Raw genomic sequence first — 13,806 nt, 5'->3', positions numbered from 1 at the left:
CGACACGAGTAATATAAAATGACGTAGAGTGATATTTGAATTAATTCTCAAAGTATGAAATTCAATATATATATTGATTTTGTTAAAAAATAATTTTGAAAGCTTTTATGAATATATTTTTTAAAAAGAGATGAAAAATTCAAGGGGAAATAATTAATAATTATTGATATTTTTTAGGCTATCCAAAATTGAGATTTTTTCTGTGGTGGGCTTTAAAGGCCCAAAATGGTGGGCCCACTCTCCCTATTATTAGTTTCTTAATCGTTAAACGAGGGCCCATTACTATTGACCAATCAAACGGCGACACGTTAATACCACAAGAATATACTTTTATTTAAATTAAACTCATATTATCATTTAAATTTCCAACATAAACTAAAAATTTTAATTTTGTATTTAATAAATAAAATAATATAGTTACTTAATATATTCAATAAATTTCAAATATTAAATGATCCATTAATTATAAAATTTAAATTTAAATTACTACTTTTAAAATTTATTTTACACAAATAAAAAATTAAAGATTAAATATATATTTTATTCAATTATTTGAAATGAGTTAATATAAGTTTGACAAATGATCCAAATAATTGTAAATAATGAATTTTGAAAAGCAAAATTATATAAAAATAAAAATAAAATGAAGAAATATAGTATTTTAGATTATAAACTCATTTTATTTTTTATTAAAATAAAATACGTATATCGTAAAATTATAATTATTATTACTTTAATTTTTGTTTCATCCGCTATAAATATATTAATACGTTTTGAACGGTCTTTTTAATTAGAATTTAATTTTTAAAATTATTATTAAATACATATATAAAAACTTTATTTACAAAATTTATGTCGCGACAGTATTTTGTAATTACGTAATTTAAAATATATATTTTTTTAATAAATAAATATTTTATTACTATTATTTTCAACCAATAGATTAGCTTTAGCTTTTAGTATATTGGGTTGAGGGAGCTGACCGCCATTTATTCCTTTATAAAAGAATATTGAATTGGCTTTTAAAAGTAGGCTAAAGTAATTGCACTTTGAATTTTGTATCTATTTTTTAAAAATATTTATTATAAATAAATAATAATAATAATATCTATTTTATTATTTATGCTTTTTAAAAAAAGTTGTCCATGTTTTCTGTTTTCGAGTAAGCACTTCAAGTCCATTCGGAAAAGATTTAGAAAATATAAAAGTTTTAAATAATTATAAGATTATTACTTTTTATAAAAATTTCAAAACTTTCATACGGGATGTTGCAGGTGATGAATCACAAAGGCTAAGTTCAGTAGCATGATGGACTTCGTTTATAGTCGGATGCACTGTTTCAATGTCTCAAAATGAAAGATGGTTAACTCTGGAGCTTTTAGTACCTTATCTTCGGATGAATCGATTAAAATCTTATATCATATTAGAATCACGCTTATTCAATAAATAAATACAAAATTTAAAAATGACTCGGGGAATCGTTGTCTTTTTAGTTAATATTCTGACATTTTTTCTACTCCAAAGTTTATAATTTACCTAATAATAAATAACTTAATTTTCAGAAAAACCTTTTCGGAAAGAGACAAAAAAAAAAAAAAAAAAAAAAAAAAAAAAACTTTTAATTAAAGGTATAAAAAAGTGGAAAGTAATGGTACACTAGACATACATTTTTTAAAAAGAATTTCAACTATATTAGTAAATATAATATTTTAAATAAAGATAACATAAAATAATTTAAAATATGTGTCAGATTGTCTTTAAATTGGATGTTTGAATATATTTAATAAAAATAAAATAAAATTTAACAGACTTTCCACCGTCGTATGATATTGTCCAGTTTGAGCATAAATTCTGATGATTTGAGTATTGATTGTAAACTCATGATCATTCCCTAAATAACTAAGTCAAGTGGAGTAGACTATAAATATGAGTTTTCTTTTTAAAATATTTTTTTATCATGAGCTCAAGTGGTTAGGTTATGGAGACTGTTATTTATAGCTAAGTCAATGGTTTATAATTACATGACATCACGTAAATGGTAAAATAGCTATAGTAAAAAGTTACATCGGGTAAACTATATATATGATAGATAGTTATATATAGTAAGAATTATATCTATGAGCTGAATCATATATATATATATATCCGGTTTTGAGAATGTACTTTCTAGATGGAGGATACTTTATTGAGCAATATATTATATTTAATTAGACGAAAATGTTGAGATATAATATTTGAATAATATATTATTTATTGAATATATCTTTGATAGTATCTCTTAATATTCTTTTCTTTATGATTTATAGTATATCTTATTTTATTCTCAATATTTAATTAGTTTATATTTTTCTTATAGTTATTAGTTATTTAAAGTTTATGAATATTAAAATATTAATTATATTTCATTCCAATTCTATTTCTCATTCTTAATACGAAGCTTAAATAAATTTAATAATGTGTGGTTTATAAAATTTATATTTGATTGTACTTTTATTTATTTTCGTTCAAAAGTGAGGATTAGAAACGATCAGGTAGGACTATTGAGCACCTGGCCAAGTGTCAGCTGTTAAGGATTATTGGGAGTAAGTCCCACATTAATCAATTTAGTGGAACACCATGGGTTTATAAATGAGGCATGTTGGGGAAGCCCAGAGCACAGCCACATGAGAGCTTATGCTCTTCAAACAGAACAATATCATACTATTGTTGAGAGTTGTGATTCCTAACATCAGCCGCCCAGTGCGGTGAGCCGCCACCGGCTTATAAAAGCCTGTCCCTCCTAGTTGTTTCTGTGCTCATTTCGCATAGCCATGGCAAACCTCGATGTTCCGTTGATCACTGAGGCTAACGGAGCAACATCGTTGGCCGGATCCTCGTATTCTATGAAGCTTGAGGCCAAGGAAATTAAGCTATGGGGCGGCCGCTTCCAGGAGAGCGTCACAGATGCCGTCGAACGCTTTACAGAGTCGATTTCTTTTGATAAGGACCTTTACAAGCATGATATCCGCGGGAGTCGTGCTCATGCATCGATGCTCGCCAAGCAGGTCTGTTACTTCTTATTTTCAGTTAGTAATTTTTGTGAAGCTCGATTCTGTTTTGTTTCTGCGACGGAATGTTTAGTGTTTATTTGTGGCGTTTGTTCTACCATAACAGGACTGAATAACGATAATGCGCTGCGCGTTCATGATAATGGTTTGTGGTTTGGTTGCAGGGATTGATAAGCGTCAGTGACAAAGACAGTATTCTAACAGGTCTTGATGCGATCGAGAGGCGTATTCAAAATGGCGAGTTCGTCTGGAGAGCTGATAGGGAAGATGTTCACATGAACATTGAAGCTGCGCTTACTGATTTGATTGGCGAACCTGCCAAGAAACTTCATACTGCTCGGAGCCGCAACGACCAAGTCGCGACTGATTTTCGCTTGTGGTGCCGCGATGCCATCGATTCCATTGTCGAGAGGATCAAAGATCTTCAGATTGCGATGGTGGATTTGGCAATTAAGAATGCAGGAACTATTGTTCCAGGTTATACACATTTGCAGAGAGCACAACCCGTCCTACTTCAGCATCTTCTCTTGGCATTCGTTGAGCAGGTATTCAACAGTACTTTAGCTCAGCGTCTTAAGTTATGGCTGAAATCCTAAAATCAATGGTTGCTTTGCTGCTGGTATCGTTAGATGCATGGTTTCGATCTTCCCTCGCGATGTGATGGTTACTTATAGAACTTTATAGAACTATTGATTTCCAATTTGCTTCATGGCTTATCATTTTCGTAATCATAAGGAACAAAGCCGGAATTAGGATTGGAGATTATGCTTGTATTTCACTTTTCATAAACTCTACAGTAATCTGATTCTGGATCTACAATCTGATTCTGGATCTACAAATGTCATTTCACGTTTTGTAGCTCGATCGGGATTCTGGTCGATTGCTGGACTGCAGATCTAGACTGAATTTCTGCCCCTTAGGAGCTTGTGCATTGGCTGGTACTGGCCTCCCAATTGATCGATTCATGACTTCGAACGCTTTAGGATTCTCATCTCCTTTGAGAAACAGGTCAGTTGTCTAGCATCTTACTTGTAAAGTTGTTCATGGCGGTGATGTTGATGGCTGGAATATCCATGTTTGCCGGAGGAATCTGTGAGAGATTACGGATCTCACAATGGTATGATGTTACCCAAAAAACCTCATACCAATGGCACCATTCCCTAAATTATCCGACGTGGGATTCCCTTCAACAGTCCTCCGTACACTATAAAGTCTCCCCTAAGGCCTATGGAGCCTTCAAACAGCCTCTATTTGATTGAGGCTCGATTCCTTTCTCTGGAGTCCTCGAACAAAGTACACGTTCAACACTTCAGTCACTTTTGACTACTTCAACACTCACTTCTTTGTTCGACACTTGAGGACTTGACATGGGTAAGTTTAGGACATGACTCTAATACCATGTTAGCAATCACAACTCTCTACAATGGTATGATATTGTCGCATAAGCTCTCATGGCTTTTGCTTTGGGCTTCCCATTACCATTCCCAAAGATTAGATGTGAGGTTAGACTTGTAACGACCCAGGTCCCAGCTAGCGGCAGATATTGTCCATTTTGGGCTTTATTTGCTAGCGGTGGACCTGTGTCGTTACAAATGGTATCAGAGCCAAACACCGAACGACGTGCCAGCCTTCTCGCTGTTCCCCGAAGGGGGTAAACACGAGGCGGTGTGCCAGTAAGGACGTTGGGCCCCAAAGGGGGTGGATTTGGTCGGTCCCTCATCGATAGGAGAAAGGAAAGAGTGCCAGCGAGGATGCTAGGCCCCGAAGGGGGGTGAATTGTGATGTCCCACGTTGGTTGGGGAGGAGAACAAAACACCCTTGATAAGGTGATAAGGGTGTGGAAACCTTCCCCTAGAGACGCGTTTTAAAGCCTTGAGGGGAAGCCCAAAACGGAAAATCCAAAGAACGGTGGACTTGGGTCGTTACAAGACTTTTACAGTTCTTCATATTTTTCTATCTGACATGTAAATTTCATCGTTCGAGATAGTATCGATGCTGTTTCAGATCGAGATTTTGCAATGGAGTTTCTTTCTGCCAATTCAATTACAGCCATCCATCTTTCTCGTCTGGGAGAAGAATGGGTACTGTGGGCCTCAGAGGAGTTTGGATTTATCACACCTAATGACTCTGTTTCAACTGGAAGTAGCATAATGCCCCAAAAGAAAAACCCGGATCCAATGGAACTCGTTCGTGGAAAGTCGGCTAGAGTCGTAGGCGATTTAGTAACCCTTCGAACATTGTGCAAGGGTCTTCCTCTTGCATACAACCGCGATCTGCAGGTTTGAATTTCTTGACAATTCAAATTTCCTTTTCTTTCACGTTCTTTTTGTGTTATTAAGTTGTCCGTGGTGAGACAGGAAGACAAGGAGCCTGTGTTTGATAGTGTTAGGACAGTTTTAGGGATGCTTGAGGTTTCAGCTGAGTTTGCTCGGAACATTAGTTTCAATCAAGACAGAATAAAGAAGGCGTTGCCTCTTGGTCATCTTGACGCGACCACACTTGCAGACTATCTCGTGCATAAGGTTAGTATATATATATTGTCTTTTACTCATCTTTGTTAGAAGAGCACTTAGTAAATGTTAACACTATTAGAAATGGCTTTAACACTATTCGGGAAATGCGAATACTTGTCTGGTAAGTAATCATTACAAGGAAAGTAAGATTCGGATTACCTTGTTGATCGAATATCGAATACTTGTTTGGGATTCGAATCAATTTACAAGCAAGATCAAGGAATGATTCTAAATATGCAATCTAAACTAAATAGAACAAAGAAAATATAAGAACACTTAGCCCTATCATAAAGAATAGCTCAAAGGGAAAGTAAAATTCAAATTAGCTTATTGATCCAATATTTCAAGGCAAAAATACTTGTTTGAGATTTGAATCATTCTACAAAATTGATCATGTCAAGCATGAATGATTTGCAAAGAAACCTAGTCGTTAAATGCTACTTTTACTACATTTTCCAAGTCTCTCTAACAAATATAACATACATAGTTTATATATCCCCATAATGAAAACTTTTTAACTTTACTGAGACATTTCAAGATAAAATAAACCTTTAAGTATTTTCATCTACAAAAAATTACTCATCGAACATAGATTCAACACATGGCGTGTTTTGATTAAAAGATTCTTTCAAGGACCCGGATGTTGCAACAGTGAGCTTTCATTGATTCCAAAACAGTTACTTACATTTGTTTCGAAAACTGCTGTTTAGAACAATTTTCTTTTAGGGGATTGGCAAAAGCAAATATTGGTAGAGGCTTAATTCGTTACTCAACAAGAAAAAAAAGAACAAATTTCAATTATTTTAGAAGATGGGTCCTTTTCAAATTTTAGAAGTGATTCTAACTCTCTGATTTCATCCATCTTCTTATACAGGGAGTCCCTTTCAGAACATCTCATGATATTGTAGGCAAGTGTGTAACAATGTGTCTTGGAAAGAACTGCCAGCTGAAGGACCTGAGTCTCAATGATCTGCGAATGTTGAGTCCGATCTTTGGCGACGAGGTTTACGAGTTTCTTGGAGTAGAAAATGCAGTTAGCAAATTTTCGTCTAATGGCTCCACGGGATCGGAATGTGTTGCCGGTCAACTCCAATATTGGATCCAGAAACTTGGCACTGGTTAGTAGAGATTAGGTTTGATAAACCCAACGTCTTTCTACTTTACATTTCTGAATTTATTCTTTATTTAGTGTCTTTCTAAGTCCAACATTAATAGATATTGTTTTCTTTAAGCATTAAGTTTTAAAACGCATTTGTCAATGAGAGATTTTGTTCTCCTCCATAACCGATGTGAGATCTCACAATCCATCTCCTATGGAGGTCAGTGTTCTCACTGTCACAATCCATCTCCTATGGAGGTCAGTGTTCTCACTGTCACATCGATGTCTGACTCTAATATCATTTGTAATAGTCCAAGCTAGCTTCCTTATTATTGGGAGTGAATCACACATTGGTTAGTTTAGTGGGAGTGAGTCACGTTGATTAATTTAATGGAAGATCATGGATTTATAAGTGAAGAATACTAACTTCATGGTATGAAGCCTTTTGGGGAAGCCCAAAGCAAAGCCTTATATTCAAAGTGGACAATATCATACCTTTAGAGTCGTGATTCTCAAAGTTTTAAAATACGTCTGTTAAGGAGAAGTTTTCACACATTTATAAAGAATATTTCGTTTCCCTCTTCAATCAATGTGAGACCTCGTACTTATTTTCACTTTACAATAGTTTCTTGTGAGGATAGTTCCACCCGGGTTTTCTTACTAATTAGATTGAAATTAAATATTTAACCGATCATTAAACTTTCAAATTTGTATCTAATCTGATACAAATATTTTACTTTTATGTCTAACATATCTATAATTTTTAAAATGCCGGACAGGACAAATCAAATCAATGACTTTTTAGACCATAAGAAGTAGAAAAGGCTTATTGAACACAAAATAACAAATATGATATAAAATCGAAGGTTTAACAAGATACTAAAACATTTCAAATTGTCACCTATTAAGTAACAGCCAATATCCTATTGGATGAAGATCATATAATAAATGAAAACAATAACAGCACGAAAAGAATACAGCTCTGACCAGAATGTAAGGGTCCGAAGCAGAATCTTATTCAAGCAAAGGATGCTCTATCCTTGACCAAGTTCCTGCCTCCTCCCCTGTAACATGTCAGATTAAAATTTAAATAACAAGTTGAGAGAGCTGAATACAACATTTCATGTCCAATTAAAAGAATTGACCGAAGTTAAAGGGTAAAAAATCAACGCTAATAGCAGCAATTTGTGCATCAAATGATATCATTTCATCAATCTGAGACAGTTCTGGCTCAAGTAGAGGGCGAGGAAAATCAGTAGGTCCTCATTTTTTAGTATTAGCAGTAAAACTCCAAATTAGGCCATATGTGCAGTGTTTTAAGGTGGATGGGCGGATCAGCTCAGCAGCAGGAAACTCAAATGTAGCCATTCGCCCTGCCTATGTTCATTGACAGGTAACATTACGTCTAATTGGTCTGCAGAGTTCAAATTTGTTGTTAATAAAGACAGAAGAAAAATTAGGATGTGTGCAAATAATTTAGTTATAAAAGCCATAACTTACCAATAAATTTTTTATGTCAGATAAAGGATTCATTTGTGGCCCAAATTCATCGACCATCTCACTTGGTTTGTCATCTCTGTTGCTGCACTTTCCATGCGCACATCCACATGATGACCCACAGCTGCTTCCGGTTGATCGGCATTTGCACTTCGTTGTCTTGCACAGTGATTTCTTGCTGCAAGAGCAGCATTCTGCTTTTACAGTTCTCTTCGTTGCCACGTTAAACCCGTGTCGATGTTCTTCTCCAGCTATAGCGAACTGCTCGAATAGATTATTACTCCCATTGCTGGCAGAGGATGGACCGGAATCATCCTAATATAAAACTATATGATCAGTTCAGCTTCGTACAATTCATATCATGTTTTATGCTTAAGTCTCAGTTGTGTGAGTCCACGTTGACTAATTTAGAGGATGATCATGGTTTATAAGTAAGGAATATATCTCCATTGGTATGAGGCCTTTTGGGGAAGCCTAAAGCAAATTCATGGGAACTTATACTCAAAGTGGACAATATCATACTATTGCAGAGATTCGTGGTTACTATCAGTGTTCACATGAAATGGGTAGGGGAGCTATCAAGCTCAAGAAAATGGCAGCCTACAAGCCAAATGCACTAACCTTTGATTCATCCTTTTGAGTATGATTGAACTTCTGGATTCGCATTTGGTTAACCAAGCCACTTAATATGACCATCTGTTCCTTTAGTTCAGCCACATCTTGATTGTTTCCCAATACGTTATCAGTCTCCAGTGATTGGTACCTGAAAAGGCAGGAATCATAAGGTTAATGAAGTTCTGGAGAAGTGAAAAACAGTAGTAGTCCTACTAGAACTACCTCAACCTCACAACATTTCAAAAGATTTACCATGTTTTTTCTTGCTTTAGGGCATCTGCTTCTTCCTGAAGTTTTGCAATTTCCTTATCCTTCCTAACCACAGAAAATGAAGTTGTAGGCAGATAATTAAAATATTGGAATAAAAAATATTGCAGTCATTGATTTCAAAACATTGATTCTTGCAACATTTTAATTCCATGAGTTGTGTAAGTTACTCTCATAAAATGAGAACGTTAACTCGGCCAAAATTCATTGAGAACAAAAAATTAAGTAAAGAATTATTTCAAACTGCAACAAGAATTAGACATGTCGATGTAATCAATTTTTCATCTGCAATCAAGGACCGCCTTTCTGCTTCACCATCTAGTCGACCAAGCAAGAATAAACGGAAGCCAATTTAATTTTCACTATAGTTTTTATTCATATAAAGAATCACTGGACTCAATATCAAGTCACAGACATCTTACAGTCCAAAAGAAATTTTTAATTCACATACAGATGAATTTAAAAGAAACATGCCTAGCCCAACCATTCAATGCTCACAAGTGAAATTAACGATGGATTGAACCAAGCACAAGAACCAATTCTAATAGAAGTAGAATTTTGGATTGAACAGTAAGGGTGGTGACATTTTTAAAGGAAAGAAAGCATCAAATACTCACTCTTCTATTTGATGCTCATACTGGGAACACAGCTCATGTAAGCTCGCTGTGACTTCGAATTCATTCTCAACAGACTGCACGAAAATTTTGCAGTTAAACAAAAATCACCAAAGATGCAGTCGTGATTTATTTATCCAATCTCTTTCTTTACATCCACATGAATAATATATAATTCATTTGTGCTTAAAGCATTTTTCTTTTTTCTTTTTATTTTTTATGGAAGAGTATACTGTCAAAAAGCACAAAAAAGAAAAGGCTTCAGTCATTAGAAAAATCTTGTTGAGAACATCTTCAAGGATCAAATATGCACGAAATTCAGGACTCTTAGAACTTTTGGTCATAAGTCATAACTCATGAGTCACAGCCAGCATAAAGCACTTGTTATACGCTTTAAATCCAAATGAATTCTGATATACATATATCATAAAGCAAAATACACATTCACATGCAGGGAGTGCACGAGTAACAATTGATTTTCTCCTCAGACCAAAGTTCCTAGAGGTATGCAACAAAAGTTTGAAAAGGTGCACATTACAAACAATAAGTTCTTCAATAGAAATGTGGCATCAACTACTGGAAAGGAAATGGTAAGCCAATCCATCAAATTACAAATGTTCTTTTAAAGAACCGAAACATATTGAATGTTTGCTAAACTAAAATATTTACCTTTAATCTATTATCATTTTCACTAACAAAATGGACATGGAACTTTTAGATGATTTATTTTAGTCTTAAAGTTTCATACTCATGGAAATGCTGAGATGTTGCAGCAGGAAGCTTAATGTGTACTGCCCATTTCCATAAAAAGTTGTCAATGTTGCATCCACTAACCTAAATGTTTAACATGCGTCGTTTTACTTAATTTTAGTCTCACGTTACGGCAGATTAAAAAGGGAAGCCTCTTTTAAGTTCTAAGAATACCACAACAGACGCAACTTCAAACAAAACCAGGAACTGTTAAGTAATTCATGATAATTCTGAAATGCGATCACCAACAGAAAATTTTCTTAATGCCAATTATAAATACAATACCAACACGAAGATTTGAAGAATAAAACAAAGCCTGCAATGGTATGCAAAAAAAAAAAAAAAAATTAATTAATTAATTAATTTGAAGATTAAAAAAAACTGTAACTAAGATTATGTTAGAGAAGAACTTCACAGTTACAACCAAAAAATAAATTCGTTTGCTGCTATGCACCAACAAGCATTGATTATACGATGAACAACCGCAGTGATATGACAAGTTAATCCACCCACAATCGCTAGCTGATTGAGGCATATATAGACATGCAAACATCAAGCTCAAATTCCACGAATTACCTGACTAGAAGTAACATTTTCCTGTCTGGCACCTGCATATGATACTCCAAAAGGAAGAAAAACAAGTGAATACGGTTAAGTAGAAAACAAACTTGATGATGAGAACGTTGGTTCTTAACCTGTTCTTCTTTGTGCAGAAGTTCTTCGAGATTCCAAAAGGTTTCTTATCTTTTTTGTAATTTCAGAAGCTTCCTCGGTCTTCCGTTGCAGAACCTCAAGAAAGAAAATTACAAAACATTTAACATGAAACCGTTCTATAAAAATTAAAATAAAAGTTAAGAAACACAATAGATCGGCTCCAAAAGAATATGACTCACCATCTTTAGTCTTTGGTTTGAAGTTCGGAGCTTATTCATTTCATGCTCATTTCTTCTATTCTCTCTCTTGAGCTGATAGCACATTGAAAAACATTGTTCAAAAAATAAATTAAGCTGCAAATAGTCAGTCTATGGGAAAAATGATATATGGATGTCAATAGCAGAGATAAAATCCATAATCCAAATATCAAAACGTGAATTTTCAAACCACATATAATATCAATACTAAATTATTAGAGCAGCAGTCAGGATTACAAGATGAACAGTGATGGTGATATAATATGTATTTAACATACCTGAAGAACTTCCTTCTCCAATGAACCTTTACATAATCTGAACTGCACAGACTCTAGCTTCATCTTGCATTGTAGTTGAACCTAAATGAAAATTTTCTGTTGGCAATGGACGTAGACGAAGAGAACAATGGAAGAGTTTCACATTAGCATGAATAATATACTGTGCAGCAATATTTTACCTTCTGAGCCTTCAAACTCATGATCTCAAAATCTGTCTGTTTAGTTGCTCCATCACCTTTTGGCCTTCTGGTTGAAAGCTGAGACTGAACATCTAGTTTCTTCTTCAATTCTGTGACCTGCGAGAGTTTAATATGGGACTGGTTAATTGCATGATAATCAACATGTGACCAAAAAATAAAAAACACGTTGCACCTGATCTTCAAGAACATCCAACTTCTGAATATAACCTTCTCTGAGTTTTTTAGCACTATTCGCAGCGCTTGATGAAGCAATTTCTAATCTGTCTTTTAGATCTTTAATTTCTTTCTGCCAATTATCAGATGCAGAAAAGTGAGAAAGCAATGACCGTGTATTCAGTTGCAAAAATAAATTCTAGAAATGAACAACAACCACATTCTCTCTCAGAACGAAAAATTGATGTCAAAATATGCTAACATATACTCTTCTCCTATCATTTTTTTTTTTCTTGTGCAGGTGTAGAATGATGTTCTGCTCAAAGCTTTCAACAATTTATCCCATTGAGTGAAGCACTAGATTCTGTAGATCAAGTAATCAAAATTATTCAAACAAAATAGATAAATCGAAATTTGTGGCACTAGAATTACAAAAGCAATATCGAATTTCAGATCCTGAACAGGAACGACGTTGGACTATCATCTCACTTTTAACAGCTTCCAGAGAGATCAATGGTAATGTCATTGTAAAGTTTCCTCAGCTATTAAAAGTAGTGAACCGCTGATTTTTTGTATAAAATCATTCGCTAAAAATCAGTAAGAGGAGAAACTTAGTCGATATTTTCATTTCAATACGCATTACTCTAGCTTGCCGAGTTTCTGTACATCAAACAATGAAACACGATCCAATTGTTTGCTCTCAAATTTCTGAGCGATCAAACGGAGTGGATTACAGCACAAGAAGAATTAAAAACCTGAAACGCTTTATTTTCACGCTCGAGCTCTTGAATTCTCTTTTCGTAGTCTATACTGTCCGTAGCCGATGTGACCGAGGACGACGAGGCATCGGCTTCTCCCTTTTGCTTCGTTTGACGGCTTGCCTTCCTCATTTTCTGCCGCCGGCAGCTTGTTTAAGGCAAAATATCGCTCTGAGATTGAAAAATTACCGAGAAATGGAAACTGAAAGCGCTAATCGACGCTCTCCGAACTAGCTACGGAGTCCACCGTCGAGAGGTTGAAGATGAATCGAGAGGATTTTGATTTCATTCCACTGATCCTTTCATCACTCTGGAGATGGAGTAGTTGAATTTAACGATGGAGGGAAATTGGCTCAAAATTCAATTTTTGCCACGTCAGAGTTTGCGTGTCCCCACTCACGCGCCAGCAATTTTAGTGATGAATTCTTGTTTTATTTATTAAATTATGACAACTAAAATTGACCGGATAAAAAATTTAAAACAAAATAAATAAATAAATAAAATTCAGAGTTTTAAAATCTCATTAAATATAAATGAAATATTATATATAATAAATCATTTAATTTTATAAAATTATGAAAATGTCGGGTTGAGATAAGTAATTGGAGCTTATTTTTTCGTCGAAACGTGATTGAAAAAGGCCAAAGAAGAAGATAGGCATGGAATTATAGCGTCCACAAAATTCCAACGGGAAGAAAATGAAATGACAACGTTGACACGTTGCCCTATTTTAAGGCGTAACAATAACGTGGTCCTAAATTACATTACTGCAGAAGCTTCATTGGTTGGACGCTCGGAAGGGACACTCAACCAAATATCCACAAGCAATCGAAATTGACTCCGTTATCGAATATCCGTTCCAATTTCCTCTGGAATCAAAATTGACACAATCTTTATCGTTAGAAAAAAAAATTATTTTATATTATATAAATCATTTTAAATAACTTTTCAATTGTCTCATTCGTATTAAAATATATATATATATATTTTTTGAAGATTCAATTTACTCGTTCATTATTATTTAAAAAAAAATAGTTTAACTAAAAACGTATGTTTAGGTTAAAAATCACTATTATTCACAATGGTATGATATTGTCCAGTTTG

At 34.3% G+C, this 13,806-nt stretch overlaps 2 protein-coding genes across 2 annotated transcripts; one reads left to right on the top strand and one right to left on the bottom strand.

Moving 5' to 3' along the window:
- The first annotated feature begins 2,781 nt into the window (after positions 1-2,781).
- LOC111799323 (argininosuccinate lyase, chloroplastic) lies at positions 2,782-6,791 on the top strand. Its single transcript, XM_023682840.2, has 6 exons — positions 2,782-3,044; positions 3,212-3,592; positions 3,907-4,055; positions 5,035-5,326; positions 5,405-5,569; positions 6,435-6,791. The coding sequence occupies exons 1-6, from the start codon at positions 2,811-2,813 to the stop codon at positions 6,681-6,683; spliced, it is 1,470 nt and encodes a 489-aa protein (XP_023538608.2). The 5' UTR covers positions 2,782-2,810; the 3' UTR covers positions 6,684-6,791.
- A 694-nt stretch (positions 6,792-7,485) lies between these two features.
- Positions 7,486-13,010, bottom strand: LOC111798209 (kinesin-like protein KIN-4C). The gene is made up of 12 exons (XM_023681220.2): positions 12,700-13,010; positions 11,964-12,077; positions 11,771-11,887; positions 11,592-11,672; positions 11,296-11,367; positions 11,098-11,191; positions 10,979-11,010; positions 9,656-9,729; positions 9,024-9,086; positions 8,778-8,919; positions 8,160-8,471; positions 7,486-8,073 (listed from the first exon to the last, which is right to left on the bottom strand). Exons 1-12 carry the CDS (start codon positions 12,832-12,834, stop codon positions 8,065-8,067), a joined length of 1,245 nt encoding a protein of 414 aa, XP_023536988.2. The 5' UTR covers positions 12,835-13,010; the 3' UTR covers positions 7,486-8,064.
- Between the last annotated feature and the right edge of the window lie 796 nt (positions 13,011-13,806).

Source organism: Cucurbita pepo, chromosome 7 (assembly GCF_057944985.1).
Source record: "Cucurbita pepo subsp. pepo isolate OVF chromosome 7, ASM5794498v1, whole genome shotgun sequence".
Lineage (NCBI taxonomy): Eukaryota > Viridiplantae > Streptophyta > Magnoliopsida > Cucurbitales > Cucurbitaceae > Cucurbita > Cucurbita pepo.
This window is presented reverse-complemented; position numbering and strand designations above follow the sequence as displayed.

Coding starts and splice junctions, on each gene's coding strand:
- LOC111799323 (XM_023682840.2), top strand. CDS start 2,811: ATGGCAAACCTCGATGTTCCGTTGATCACTGAGGCTAACGGAGCAACA. Junction 3,593..3,906: donor TCTTGGCATTCGTTGAGCAG/GTATTCAACAGT, acceptor CACGTTTTGTAG/CTCGATCGGGATTCTGGTCG. Junction 5,327..5,404: donor CATACAACCGCGATCTGCAG/GTTTGAATTTCT, acceptor GTGGTGAGACAG/GAAGACAAGGAGCCTGTGTT.
- LOC111798209 (XM_023681220.2), bottom strand. CDS start 12,834: ATGAGGAAGGCAAGCCGTCAAACGAAGCAAAAGGGAGAAGCCGATGCC. Junction 11,673..11,770: donor TGAGTTTGAAGGCTCAGAAG/GTAAAATATTGC, acceptor ATTTTCATTTAG/GTTCAACTACAATGCAAGAT. Junction 8,472..8,777: donor CTCAAAAGGATGAATCAAAG/GTTAGTGCATTT, acceptor GTTTTATATTAG/GATGATTCCGGTCCATCCTC.